At 48.1% G+C, this 14,138-nt stretch overlaps 1 protein-coding gene across 1 annotated transcript; it reads right to left on the reverse strand.

The window, feature by feature from the left end:
* Positions 1–301: 301 nt before the first annotated feature.
* On the reverse strand, positions 302–3,009 carry LOC147233966 (transcription termination factor 2, mitochondrial-like). Its single transcript, XM_086146640.1, has 2 exons — positions 2,897–3,009; positions 302–1,919 (listed from the first exon to the last, which is right to left on the reverse strand). Exon 2 carries the CDS (start codon positions 1,907–1,909, stop codon positions 761–763), a length of 1,149 nt encoding a protein of 382 aa, XP_086002766.1. The 5' UTR covers positions 1,910–1,919; positions 2,897–3,009; the 3' UTR covers positions 302–760.
* Positions 3,010–14,138: the final 11,129 nt, after the last annotated feature.

Genomic DNA, 14,138 nt, shown 5'->3' on the forward strand with positions numbered 1-14,138 from the left:
TAATGTACTACTGGGTTGAACTGAATTCCAACTAGTTATTGCGGATCAAACTCCGACCTAAAGGTCAATTTAAAAAAACAAACATACAAACCTAGGACTTAAAAGGCCTTTCAAAAACAAGTTCATGATTTTCAGTTATTCATATGTGACATTGAGGGAAATAAACATTTCCACATACTGCTAAATTTTAGTATCAGTCTTTCGCACTGACATACCAGAATAATAAATTGCTGTTGCCCCCAAATCTCCTGATAGGTCGACAGCGATTGATACATGTCATAATAATCAGCTGACACCAAAGTACTGATTTTGTTCATTTTAATATTTATTGTTGGTGTTTGTTCACTTTAGTCAGTTTCAACAATGTCAGCTGAAGAAACCCTCTTAAAGCACATCCAGCTGACAAAAGAGCACTTTTTAAACTGACTTCTGCATAAGGCAAACGTCTATGCGTCAAATATAAATGTCATGTAGTGCTTAATTCTGCTGGTAGATGGAGGGGGATTTAATAGGTTTCTGAAACAGATGCAAATACTTATTTTCGTAAATCACCACTGTAATGATACATATACTCTTTGACATTGCATTTCTTACAGTACTTGGTAATTTACCAAATATAGGAAAATATCAAATGAGCCACAGTGGTTTAGAGAAAGGAGCCCTAGAATTTTTTTTTCTTTGCGCCTCAGTGTCCTAACACTGGCTTTGGAGCAACAAATATTGCTGCAATTTCCAAACTGCCGCTACACACTTATTGTAGTCATTCCTCGACAGATCTGAGCGGGGCCACAGGATTAAATAGTGGCCTCTGGCGGGGCAGTTGCAGCTTCCTGCAGCTCAGCTCGAAGTCCTTCTTGGTTCCCACGATTACATCCAGGCTGCCGCAGCGCACTTCATACCCATGGGATGCCAGCTTCTGTATGCGGTACAGCACGATCTGCGTGGTGAGCTCCAAGATGTTTGGTGACTCCTTCACCTGCTCCCTGCTCAGCCCGGCGTCCATCAGCCCCTGGAAGCGCCCGATCAGGATGGGCAGGGTGTAGTACAGCACAGCTGGGCAGCAGATCGCCACCTGCTTAACCTCTTCTCTGGAGCAGCCCAGTGCCTGCTCCAGGTAAGCTAGTGCCTGGTGCATGGTGTCTGGCTGCAGCTCTGCAATGGAGCCCTGCAGGCTTGAAACCAGCTGGAGGAGCTCCACTGTGGTGAAGCCCTGCTCCCTCAGGTAGCTCAGACTGTCCCTCCAGGCTTCAGCCGGTTGGTGCAGGATGTAGGGGTTCTGGCTGAGGAGCTTCTGCAGCCAGATCTGGAGGTTCCCCTCGTCCCCTCCCAGGTCCAGGTAGGTCTCCCTCAGCGTGTGGATTACCTGCTGGTTCTTCTCCACAGGGCGGCTAAAGCTCTGTGGGGAGCTCGCCATCAGCTTTCCAATGATTCGTTTGTTCAGTCTCAGGCTCTGGAGGTAGAGGATGTTGGCCCGCTGGTTGCTGTGGTGATTCAGTGTGAAGAAGGAGGCGGGGAACTTCTCGATGATGCTCATCAGCTCACGCTTGTCGGGACACACTGACACCCAGAGGTCCCGCTGGGCCTCCACGTCCTCCGGTCGACACAGGACGGCCTCAGGGTGGGTCTCCAGGATGCGGGCGATGGCTGCCGTGTCAGCACCCATGTCTCGCAACAGACTGGCCATCTCAGCCACGTACACCGGGCTCTCGGACAGAACCCAGCCCTTTAACTTGCGCACTTTCCTGATATCCACCGAGAGTTCGTACAGCGAGTCCACTGTGTGCTGGTTCTCCAGTCTTTTACTGGGCAAGGTGGAGGTGGAGAAGGAGGCGCCTGCAGCGGGCAGCGGACGGAACAGTCGCATCCTCTGGCAATAGGTGCAGAGGGAGGCAGTGGTGACACGGAGCATCTTAGGAGGTCTGCAAAAGCAGCAAAACACCTATCAGTAAGGATAGCACCCCCAGCCTTATTAAAATAAATTACATGTAGTTCAACTTCAGTCCACCAGGGGCCAACTCAAACTAAACAATAGATTTCAACTAGTTTCCAAATCCTACACCATAAGGTCAAATAAACAACAAAATGTATCTAAGCTGAATTCACTCTACCTTCCTCCAAAAGACCCGACAGATCCTCCAACCATTTGTCATTTTAGTTATCAGGAATATGTGTGTATTTTGTTTTTGTTTATTTATGTATATTTTGAAGGGTCAGATCAGTGACAATGATCCAGCCGACACTCAGAAGGAAGGGCATTTCGATGTCAAGGACAAACTTCTCCTTGTGTGTCTGTGTGGGATAACAAACAGGGTCCACGAGGGTCTGGTTCGTGTCAGAGGGGGAAAAATCAGCCATGAATTGGATGAATACTTGGTCAGATGTTTACAGCGAATTTGTAGTATAGTATAATAAGAAAGCTGATAAAACTTTTAGTTAACACCCGACATTTAAGGAAATTACAAAAAATGTGCCCATATATTAATATTATTTTATCAGCGGATACTTTTATATAATTACCAATAGGGAAGAATCGCATCGAAACGAACAATTTGAACAGATAAAGACGGGGAACCCCCTCCCCCATCCCCCGTGTGAAGTGGCAGATGATCTGGGGGCCAATAGTAGAATAAAATACTATTTAAATGTTAATCGCAGGGCAGGAGACGATCGGCTTGACTGGGGATCTGCGTTCGGTAAACCAGTTCGGAGGGAACGCGGTGTCCCGACTCCCATCACATGACTTCATGTATTTTATAACAAAGGAGCCGCAAACGTCGTTTGTCGTTACACACATACTAACCTACGGTAAGATGGGGTCAAGGCTATAAAAAATCAAACTTGTCTGAACGTATAGATAAAAAAAGGGGGGGGGGGGGATAATGACAAGATTATTTACCGATATTCACAGCCTGAGAGCGGAGAGAAGCCCCGTCGTCACACCCACCGTCTGATTTCATAACAAGCGCGGATCGTAGGCGGAGCTCCGCCTGTTGGCGCACACGTGTCTCCCTTCTGCCGGAAGGAGGAGTTTTATGTTCCGGCCCCGCCCACAGGGACACCGAGGCCACGCCCACCGAAAGGAAGGCGGAAAGGAAGAAGTCAAATACTGGTTACTTTGATAATAATAATAATAATGATAATAACGAAAGTCGCCGATAATGTGTACAATTATAAAATAACACGGAGACTAGTTTCTCCCGGGCAACGTTTCCGTCGCCTCTTTTTTTTTAATTTTACTTTATCTTCATACTGTCATTCCCAAAATCACATAAACCACACTTCCGCACTCTGTTACGGCTTCGAAATAAGAGCGACTGTGGTTATAACTTATATCAGGGACCAGGTCCAGACAGATACTTCCCCTCTTCCAAAAAAATGATATGTCCTGTTTCACCATGTTTACCACACCCGAGCAAGAAAAAAAAAAAACACAGGACATCAACAACAAAAATATCCATTGTTAAACACACCACCAAGCCGCAACAACACAAAACTGATGCACAAAACTGAACACATTAGTTCCCGCTTTGACGTTTTGCCCCTTTTCTTTTTAATTTTTTTTTTTCTTATAAGAACTAACCAAAAATGACAAAGTCCTTCCAGCAAGCTGGTGGTCTCACAGTCCTCCCAGCCTAGGAAATAGTTTGTTGTAGCGCCCTGATGCCTGAAACCTGAACAGTCCCTGAGTCATCAGCGGCTAGCAACTCCCCAGCCGACCAGCCCCCCTCCGGCTGCCCCATGTCAAGCAGCAAGGGAGCATGAATCAGAGAAGCTGGAAGGTTATCTGAAGAACCTGCAGCCACTGGTAGTGTGTAAGGTTTCAGTCTATCATGATCGACAACCTTCCCCTGTCCAACAGGGCAGATCTGGCAATATGATAGATGAGTCCTGGTTCCCCCCCAGGACCTCAACATTGACAGGACCCTGCAGGGTCCCTTCCAGTGGGTATCAGGTTTCATACGGTTCTCTGTCGAATTACGCAGTCAGACCGGGTCCCTTCTGGCATATGGTTGGTGGCGGTTCACTCAATCGTTGTACAGTTTTTGCTTGTCATGAGCCTTGGCACCACCCTGTCTCGCACCAACAAACGCAGTCTCCAGTCTAGTCGCCATAGTGGCCACTAAGTCCACATGAAACAGGGGTTAAATCTGAACGCATCAGCTGAGAACAACGCATCCACTGGAACACGAGCCTCCCGTTCAAGAGTTAGAAAGTACGAAGTGTAGTTGTGCAGGCATGAACAGAGGTGTTGTACGCAAAAGCTACCTGTTTCAGATTACTGTCTCTCTCACCACCGCAGGCAAGCAACAGCTAAACTAGCTGGTCAATGAGGGTACGATTAAACATTCCATTTTGTCCGATTTGGGTTTATAAGGGGCAGCGCAAGATTTCTTAATTCCCAGAAGCCAACACAGTATTTGTGCAATCTCGGTACAATCTCACTTCACGTAGGGTGGTCGTTGCCATACCTCAGGGTCTTGCAGACGCCGTGAGGGTGCATCAGCATTAGCATGTTGTAGCCCCTCCTTGTGCTTTATCATACAGTTAAAAGGATCCAGTTCAAATATCCATCTGGCTCTGCGTCCTGTGGGATCTTTGTCAATGGACATGTCGCGCAGACCAAGCAGAGGCTTATGGTCAGCGATGATGGTGAAGGCAGCTGATCCAATGTAATGCCTGAACTGGCGGACAGCCCAAACTATAGGCCACAGTTCTCTGTCAAATGTGGACTGACATTTCTCGGGGGAAGTGAGCCATTGGCTAGCAATTGAACATCTCTGTGAAACAATATCACAATATGAAAACAAACAAAGCATGGTAAACGTTTTTCCTTCTGAATTTGATTCATTGTTATTTTCAATAAAATTATCCTTTTGTGACTCCTGCAGCAGTTGTTAGCAGATGTTTTTTGTCTTTCATTGCTTGTATCTGGATATTTCGGCCCTCTCTCATAGTGCTCTGAGACCTCTTCTGAGGTCACCTTTGGCAGGATGGTCAGATGTGAGTGCAGATCAGTCCCTCTCAAGTATTCAACAAAGTTTATAACTCACCTGACCTCTCGGGCCTTTTCTGGAACTCAGTAACCTGAAAGCTTAACAGTAGCACTATAACACACACACACACACACACACACAGCCATGATGTCAGATAAGCACCATGACATCATGGCATCACTGTGATTGTAAAACGCACAAATGAAAGTTTATGGACTCACTTTTTTGCTGTGGTATCAAACTACTTGTTCTTTCTACCTATCTTGATTTCAGAATTATTTTATAAATTGCATTACAAAACATCTTATTTCAGGTCTGAATCACTGCACTGCTCTTTTTTTGATGAGGAGTTTAAAATATGTACTATATATTATGCTGTACAGAGCAATACACAAAATTGACCAGAAGAGGACACTGTGCCTCTTGGTTGGAAAGAGAAGTTACACTGTTACAGACACATTTTTCAGTTAATCTTGTAATTGAGAATTATTGTCTAAAATATGCACAAAAAAACACCTGCATTAGTTCTATTAGGAAAAAATACAGTTCTCTCCACGTCTGAACACTCTGCTTTTGTTTGAGCCCCCACATGCAAAACGACCATTTTGGTGGTTGATATCTGTTGAACACAAATGTATCCATGCCATAATTTTTGTTTATGATAAATAAACACTGGTCATATTAAAAACTAACAGAACCACTGTGTCTTGTAGTACCTGAGTATTTGAAAGTTCATAGGAGTATGCTGAACTACAAGGATGAGAGTACACAATATTATCTGGGGTGTGTACACACACATTCACAAACACATATGTGTATATATATATATATATGCATATACACAGACATACATACACACACACACACACACACACACACACACACACACACACGCACTCATACCGGAGCTGATCGAGTGTCTATCTTTCTTAGCTGTCCATCGAGTCCAATGATGATGCTTGCTCCAAGGGGGAAGTGGGAGTGGAGTCATTTTTGTTATTGTTGATGTTGATGCCACTTCATGTGGCTGTGGAGACCAATTTTGTGGAGGCCACACTCTGTGGTGGCCACATTCGTCCACAGATGGAACAGGCATGTCCTGATGTTGGGTCTGCCTGCTGGTGTCGTTGTGCACATTTTGTGGTCCTTTGAATGAAGATATTGTTATGTTCAGTTGTTTTGTTGCAGGTAGTTCGCCAGGCTGGTAGTGAAATTCTAGCGCCTCAAGACGGCCAGGGTTTATGTTACAGTGCCTCCGGAGTTCTTTTGTAAAGTCCTTGTAGAGCCTTTTCTGGCCACCAGCAGCCCACTTAGAGTTGTGTAGTTGTCCATAGAGGACTTGGCCTGGGAGACAATAGCCAAGCATGCAAATAATGTGGCCAACCCAGCGTAGATGCCTGCTTCCATGCTGAAGGATCTAGTTGTAGTCAAAATGTCAGTGTGGCGGATTTGGTCATCCCCGGACAAGTTGACAATTTCTTGAAGACATCTAATGTGGATCATTTCAAGGCTGTTTATGTGGCGTCTGTATGGAGTCCATGTTTCAGCACGATAAAGTGCGATAAAGTGCAAACTTGCAAACTGACTTGTGACTTGTAGACTTGTGAACTGCCCCTTTGGTTCTGATTTTCTTTTTTGGAAGCGGCCAAAAGCTGATGAGGCTTTGTTGATCTGGTAGTGTATTTCACTGTCAAGAGAACTGTCTATAAGAGCATAGGGTTAGGTGAACTGTTCATGAGTGGACTCCCATTGAAAAGGAAGCTAGCGAGTGAGGGGGATTTCTGTGCAGAGTTGAGCCATGAGATGGCGTCCAGAGCATGTCGCTTAGAGTCTGGACTATGTGCCAGGACAGGACAGTCATCTGCATACCAGAGCTTATGGATATGGCATTTTGATGTCTTTGTGTGAGCCTGGAGCCATTGGATGTTAAAGAGGCTACGGTCAAGGCGGTATTCCAGGTGTACATCATCTTTGTGCTGTCGGGCACAGTGGACCAGTGGGGTGACTGCTGAGAGGAGGTTGAAGAACACCGGGGCCAGAACACAGCCTAGCCTCACTCCAACATTTACTTTGCAAGGCTCTGACTGGAGAGTAGGAGTGTGAACAGTTCACATTGGGGGTGGACATGGTACTCGGCGATGGAGGCAGCTCTCCTGTGGGCTCAGGTGTAGAAGATGCTCTGCAGAGAAGGCAGTGGGGTTCTGGTGATCTTTTCTGCAGTCTTTACCACTTCCTTCAGGGGTATGCGGTGAGCAGTGGTGCTGCCATACCAGACAGTGATGCAGCTGGTCAGGATCTTAGGTGACATGCCAAACCTCCTCAGGAAGTACAGCTGATGTTGAGCTCTCTTGACTTTCTGCGTGGTGTTGAGGAACCAGGTGAGGTCCTCGCTTATGTGAACACTCAGGTATTTGAAGCTGCTCATCCTCTCAACCTCAATACCTTGGAGGAACAGTGGCTGATGAGGTCTCCTCTCCTTCCTCATGTCTACTATCATCCTTTGTCTTGTCAGTTTTGAGGGTGAGGTTGTTGTCCTCATACCTCCTCGCCAGACTGGCCACCTCCATCCCATAAACCATTTCATTTATGACGGTGATGCGTCCTGTCACTTCAGTGTCGTCTGCGAACTTCAGGATGATGATGGGAGGCAACACAGTCGTGGGTGAATAGGGTGTAGATCATGGGGCCGAGGACACATACCAGAGGAGTGATGATGCTGGCTGAGGTCCTGTTACCTACCCTGACAGACTGGGGTCTGCCAGTCAGGAAATCCAGGAGCCAGTCGCAGGGGGTGGGGTGCAGGCCAAGGGTGGAAATTTCTTTTGTTAGTTTATGGGGTATGGTCATGTTGAATGCAGAGCTATTGTCTACAAAGAGCACCCTGATGTAGGAGTCTTTGATTTCTAGGTGGGAGAGGGAGTTGTGGAGGGTGGCGGCTATAGTGTCTGATGTGGACTTGTTGGGCCAGTATGCGAATTGCAGGGAGCCAAGGTTTTCTGGGATGTCGTTCTGCATGTGCGCCAGCACCACTCTCTCACTCGATGGTCTCCCTGAAGCAGGTGGGGACAGTGTTCTGGCTGAGGGAGAGGTTGAAGATGGCGATGAGAGTGACACACCTCTGTGTTGTGGTTTGGGTTCTCAAAGTGGGAGTAGATGTAGAGGTTGTCCAGCAGGCTGTCTGCAGAGATGCTGATGCTGGTGGTGGACTTGTAGTCCGTGATGTGCTGCAGGCCTTGCCACATCTGCCCAGGGTCAAAAATGGAGTAGAAGCCATCAAGCTTCTGTCTGTACTGCCTCTTGGCTGTTCTATGGCCTTCATTAGTCCGCACTGAGCAGCTTTGTACTCCGCCTCATTACCGGACCTAAGTGCATTACAGCGAGCACGCAGCATGAGGTGTACCTGACTGTTCAGCCAAGGCTTCTGGTTGCAGAACTTCCTGGCTCATATGGTGGGCATGATGTTGTCACCACAAGTGCTGATGTACCCAGTCACATACTCAGCGTACTCCTGTATGCTGACAGAAGAGTCCTCTTGAGTGGCTATGGTCTATCCCAGTCGGTTGCAGAAAAACAGTCTTGCAGGATGCCCTCTAAATCCAGGGTCCAGAGTTCGATTTCCCCGGTTACAGCATTTGTCTGTTTCAGTCTCCGTCTGTACGTGGGGTACAGACTGTTCAAAGTGGGGGTGGTGTGCAGCCCTGTACATGAATCATCTTGAAAGGTATAACCTCCTCATTTTAGTATGATTACTAAAGAGTTAAAGAAGAGTTAAAGTAGCGTACTTTTTCTTATTTTCAAGCATCTTTGTTTCCAATTTCAATGTTGTTGTTGGAATTTATTTTGGCTATTTTCTAAATATCCGTTACTTTTTTCTGGGTGCTGGTATATAGCATTCTTTTTATTTAATATTTAATTATTGAAAAAATCAAATCTGTACAAGTGCCTTTGGGTTTGGTCTTTTGAAGGTGTCAGTGCACTGCCAGATCCAACTGTGCCCGCAAAATCAAGTAAACTTGAACTCTTATGGTGTAAGAAATCCCAGCAGGTGAAATAAAGTTCTTCTTTCAAGAGTTTAGTCAAAATAAACTGCCATATTAGCATTATTTTATCAGCTTAAAACATGGGCCATTTTCCCAAATTTCCTTGAAAATCAAAATGGCAGTATGATGTTAGGTGAAGTAGTCAGTCCAGGGCTATTGTGGTAGTTCATTTACTCTGACAGAATTTTTAGTCAATGAGTCAGAAAAAGTAGACAAACAGTAAGATTTCATCTCAGACATCTTATTCCCTCAACCCATAGCAATGGGTTGAGGTTGTCTTTAGGAGCTGAACACCACCCCAGTATAACTCACAATAAATGGCCCACCCAGTTGCCATCTGAGAGCGTGGCACGCAGTGCCGCCTTGTGGGAACAGTGGAGCTGTTCACACAAGCCGTTAGCTTGAGGGTGGTATGCCATTGTATGGTGTGCCTTTGACCAATGACCCTGCCAGTGCCGACCTGAGCACCGTCATGAACTGTGGGCCCCTGTCTGAAGTGATGTCTGACGAGGTGCCAAAATGGGGGACCCAGGAAGACAAACCTCTCTTGTTTTGCTCTGGTCCAACTTCGACTCAACCTTCTCCTTTTCATTGAGTTTTGCCTCCTTCAGCTCCCTCTGGACGGCCCTGACGGTCTGGTAGTCCTTAGCCAACTCCCCTCCCCCCTTAAAAATGGCTGAGAAGTGACGCTGCTGGCATGTGGACAATGGCTCAGTCATTTTTGACATGGTGAAAGTCCGTGGCTTATGAGTCACATAAGCCGTGAAGGAGCGGCCTCCCAGCATGAACCAAAAATGACGCATCGCCAGATGCAGGGCTAACAACTCCCTTGCTATCCCGCATTTTGCGGGTAAAGAAAACAAGAGGCCGCCACGCTGTTCAACCACAGCCCCCAACGGCAATGTCAGATACATCAGTTTTTAACGTTATGGATGCCATGGCTGTGGGATGGGCGAGAAGGGCCACGTTAGCCAGAGCGTGTTTAGACCCGTCAAAAGCCTGGACCCATTCAGGAGTTCAGTTGACCATGTCGCCCTCCTGCTTGAGCCACAAAGCCCTGTAAAGTAGCTGAAGGAAGTGGGCAGCATGAGGGAGGAAGCAGTTGTAGAAGTTCACCATGACTAAGTTCTGCAATGCCTCGACAGAGGCCAGGTGGGTAAGTTATGCAACTGCTTGCATTTTCAAAGGCAATGGGACCGTGCCTTGTGGCAAAATGGCGATGACCCAAGAAGTCACTCACTGACATTCCAACTTGACACTTGGCCAGGTTGATGTGTTTGTCCAACCGACGGAACACCTGAGGTGCCCCAGGTGCTCATCAGCCGCTGGGCTGGCCACCAGTATGTTGTCAAGATAGACAAACACGAAAGCAAGGTCACGTAGCATTGAGTCCATGAGCCTCTGAGAGGATTGAGCAGCTCCCTTTAAGCCGAAAGGCATGTGCAGGAACTTGAAGTGCCCAAATGGGGTGATCATCGTGGTCTTGGGAGCATCCTCTGTGTGCACGGGAACCTGGTTATAATCGCGCACCAGGTCCACCTTGGAGAACATGGTGGCACCCAACGACTGCACAGGGAAGTCCTAAATGTGGGGGATGGAGTAGTGGTTGTTTGCGGTGACATTGTTCAGACGAAAGACGCTGCAAGGATGTCACGACTTCTCAGCCTAAACCACGCCCTAGCCCCCAGTCCCATGGCCACATCCCTTAGTGTCTGCCGCAATATATGTATGTATGTATACAAGTGCTAGTATATACTGTAGCGATCCTGGAATAGAGGCTATACGCTGTTGACCTACCAACAGTAAAGATTGAGGAGAGGCCAAGACATTGGTGCTTTCGGTTGGTCAAAGGAGACACACTCAGCCAGGACCTGGTGAGAGATGCCTTGTGAAATTGGCTAACGAGGCCGGCCTGACGTCATCGTTGGAGAGTCGGCCACTCCTCCGTGGTCAACGGAGGAGAAAGCACTGCAGCTGGCTCTGTGTCTCACGAATGATGCAGTGTCCTGCCTCCTGCTGTTGGATCCCAGTGGGAGGGGGCTGAACAGGACGTTGGTGGAGGCCCCACAGAGATGGTTCAGACAGTGTTTGCAACCAGAGCTCCAACGTAACAAGCAAAGCAATCGGGGCAAGAAGTCTGGCAAGCTGTTACGGGATTTGGCCAGAAATTAGAAAGCCTGACTCTGCGTGTCTATGCCCACATGCCAGTAGACGACTGGGGGAGCTGGTCCACGACCATTTTATCAGAGTTCTTCGCCCGTGGAGCTGCATGTCCAGGTGCAGTTACAGCATCCTCAGACCCTACAGGCAGCCTTGGAGATGACTGTGGAGAAGGAGGTTGTATGGGGTTGAGCTGAGCGGTCAAGAGGAGAACTGTCCTGCAATAGGGGCTGCAGGGGCAAGCACGGAGGGAGAGAGGCCGGTATGGGTTAATGAAGTAACTGAGTTGTTGAAGGCTATGGCACTCATAGGACATTCCCGGACACCAGGGTCTGCTGGGGGTGTGGTTGTCGTGAACATTTGGTCAGAGAGTGCCCCAGCGTGTGCTAGGCTCCGGGTAACGACTCAGGGCTCGCATAGAGGGTGATATGTGGACCCTGATGGCGGCCCCACCAGGAACACAACCTTCGCATTCCCCATCACTGAGAGTCAATCGGGAGAGTCAGACACTACCCCATCCAGAATCGTTTGTCTTTGGTAGTTCGGCTGGGAGCCGGTTGTCGTGGTGGGGTGAGTCTCTGCAAGTGACTCTTGTTTCATTCTCATCATCATGGAGGGATTACTTTGTTCAACACTGGTGGACTGGGGTCCACAGTGACTTTAGAGAGGCTGGACGTGGTAACGAAAGGGGCATCTCTTGGGACCACCAGGGTGCGTCGGTGCACAGTCACAGAGGAGCTGGCCCCTATGAAGGGCATGAGCGTACTGGCTGTGAGGGTCGGGGTAAGAATGATACATCACCCAGCTTTGGTAGCCACAGTACAGGACCCATGTTTCCAGGCTCTGGACTTTTTGAAGGCTGCAGGCTGCCAGCTGGATTTCCTGAAAGGGACAGTGAGCTTTCAAGACGGTCCAGCAGTCACATTGTTCTCCAGGATTCTTCCGGACACATCCCGTCTGTCCTATGATGAATGCCATGGACTCTTTTGCTCGTCAATCCATCCCCAGACCCCCACTTCAGTTTTCTTTTCCACAGAGCGGCAATCTCTCCTCCAGCTTTAGGGGGGAACTCTCCGCAGCTGCCCTGCCCTAGCTGCCAACGAGTGAGGAAGAGAGGGTGATGGTCACAGTGAGGGAGATATGGAGGAGGAATGGTGGTGGCCTAGACCACCAGCAGTGGGTGTACCTGTGGTAGGTTCTGCAAGAGTTTTGTGACAATTTTGCGCTAAGTGATGAGGAGGTGGGGAGAACACATCTTATACAGTATGAGATAGACACATGGGACATGAGGCCCATTAAGGGTCGCACCTTGAGGGTGGTGTGCAGCCCTGTACGTGAATCATTTTGAAAGGTATAACCTCCTCATTTTAGTATGATTACTAAAGAGTTAAAGAAGAGTTAAAGTAGCGTACTTTTTCTTATTTTCAAGCACCTTTGTTTCCAAAGGTGCTTCCAAAGGTGCTGCACACCACCCCCACCTTGGCACCTGCCCTTGGCTCATCAGCAGGCTAGTGAAGGAGTGATGGCAAAAATGCTGCGGGCCAACATCATTGAGCCTTCAAATAGTCCTTGGGCAGCAGTGGTTGTTATGGTGCTGAAGAAGGTCAGCTGGCGGCTCTGTTCACACTGCAGGCCAGTGAAAGGGGTGACTGGGAAAGACTTATACCCTCTGCCCCGCACTGAGGAGTCATTGGACCTGGTCTCGGGGCCCTGGACCTCCAGAGTGGCTCTTACCAAGTGCGTCTTGCTGCTGCACTGGGCTGGGTCCGTTGCAGTTTAAGGTCCTTCCTTTTGGGTGTAACGTCCTGGTGCACAGAAGTTCCTTCGAGGCTGCCCTGGAAACCCCGGAGACTGGGCAGGATCCAAGCAGCTGGCCTGTGGTTGCACCCAGTTAAGACAGCTAAAAAGTTTCTTGGGGTTGGCCTCGTACTACCAGAGGTTTGGTCAGGGTTCTGTCTGCACAGCTACACCCCTGTTTCAGCTGTTACAAAAGTGGTGAGACTTTTTGTGGATGGAGGAGTGTCAGGAGGCGTTCAGCAGCCTCTAGCGGACTCTGAGTGAGGCCCAGTGCATGCCCCACCTGACCCCCATTCACTGTCATCTTAGATAGGGATGTGAGCAGCATGGGTGTGGAAGATGTGCTGTCTCACGTGGGGTCAGGCGGGGACAGGTTGTTGTTGCAGATTTCAGCCGCTCGTTGAATAAGCATGAGGCGGTACTAAGTCACTAGCGGGTAGCTTCTGGCAGTGTGGACCTGAGGCATTTTCTGCAGTGGGTGGACTGTTTACCCAAAGTACCTGAAATCCTCCAACTTCCTAATCTCCTCTCCCTGGAGTCTCACCGTTCCACCCAAGTTCCTCTCAGTCACACACATATATTCTGTCTTGCCGCGACAATCTTTCATTCCTCTCTGTGCCAGAGCATGCCTCCACTTCTCTAGATTTTACTCTACCTGCTCTCACTACAGATCACAATGTCATCTGTAAACATCATAGCCCAAGGAGATTCCTGTTTAAGCTCATCTGTCACCCTGTCCATCACCATTGCAAACAAGAATGGGCTCAGAGCTGATCCCTGATGGAGTCCTTCCTCCACGTTTAACTTCTATGTTACCCCAACAGCGCACTGTACCACTGTCTCACAGCTGGCATACATGCCCTGCACCAGTTTAATATACTTATCTGCCACTGTAGACTTCCTCATACCATACAAGAGCTCCTCTCTTGGCACCCTGTCATATGCTTTTTCTACGTCTACAAACACACTATGCAGCTCCCTCTGGGCTTCGCTGTACTTCTCTATTAGCATTCTCAACTCAAATACTGCATCTGTAGTACTCTTTCTAGGCATGAAGCCATACTGCTATTCACAAATGCTGACTTCTGCTCTCAGTCTAGTTTCCTCTACTCTTTCCCATAACTTCATTGTATGGCTCATCAACTTT

Source organism: Fistularia commersonii, chromosome 5 (assembly GCF_037954325.1).
Source record: "Fistularia commersonii isolate RoL2024-O1a breed Wild chromosome 5, RoL_Fcom_v1.0, whole genome shotgun sequence".
In the NCBI taxonomy this organism is placed as follows: Eukaryota; Metazoa; Chordata; class Actinopteri; order Syngnathiformes; family Fistulariidae; genus Fistularia; species Fistularia commersonii.

Excerpts from the sequence above, each read along its gene's own strand:
- LOC147233966 (XM_086146640.1), bottom strand. The coding sequence starts at position 1,909 with ATGCTCCGTGTCACCACTGCCTCCCTCTGCACCTATTGCCAGAGGATG.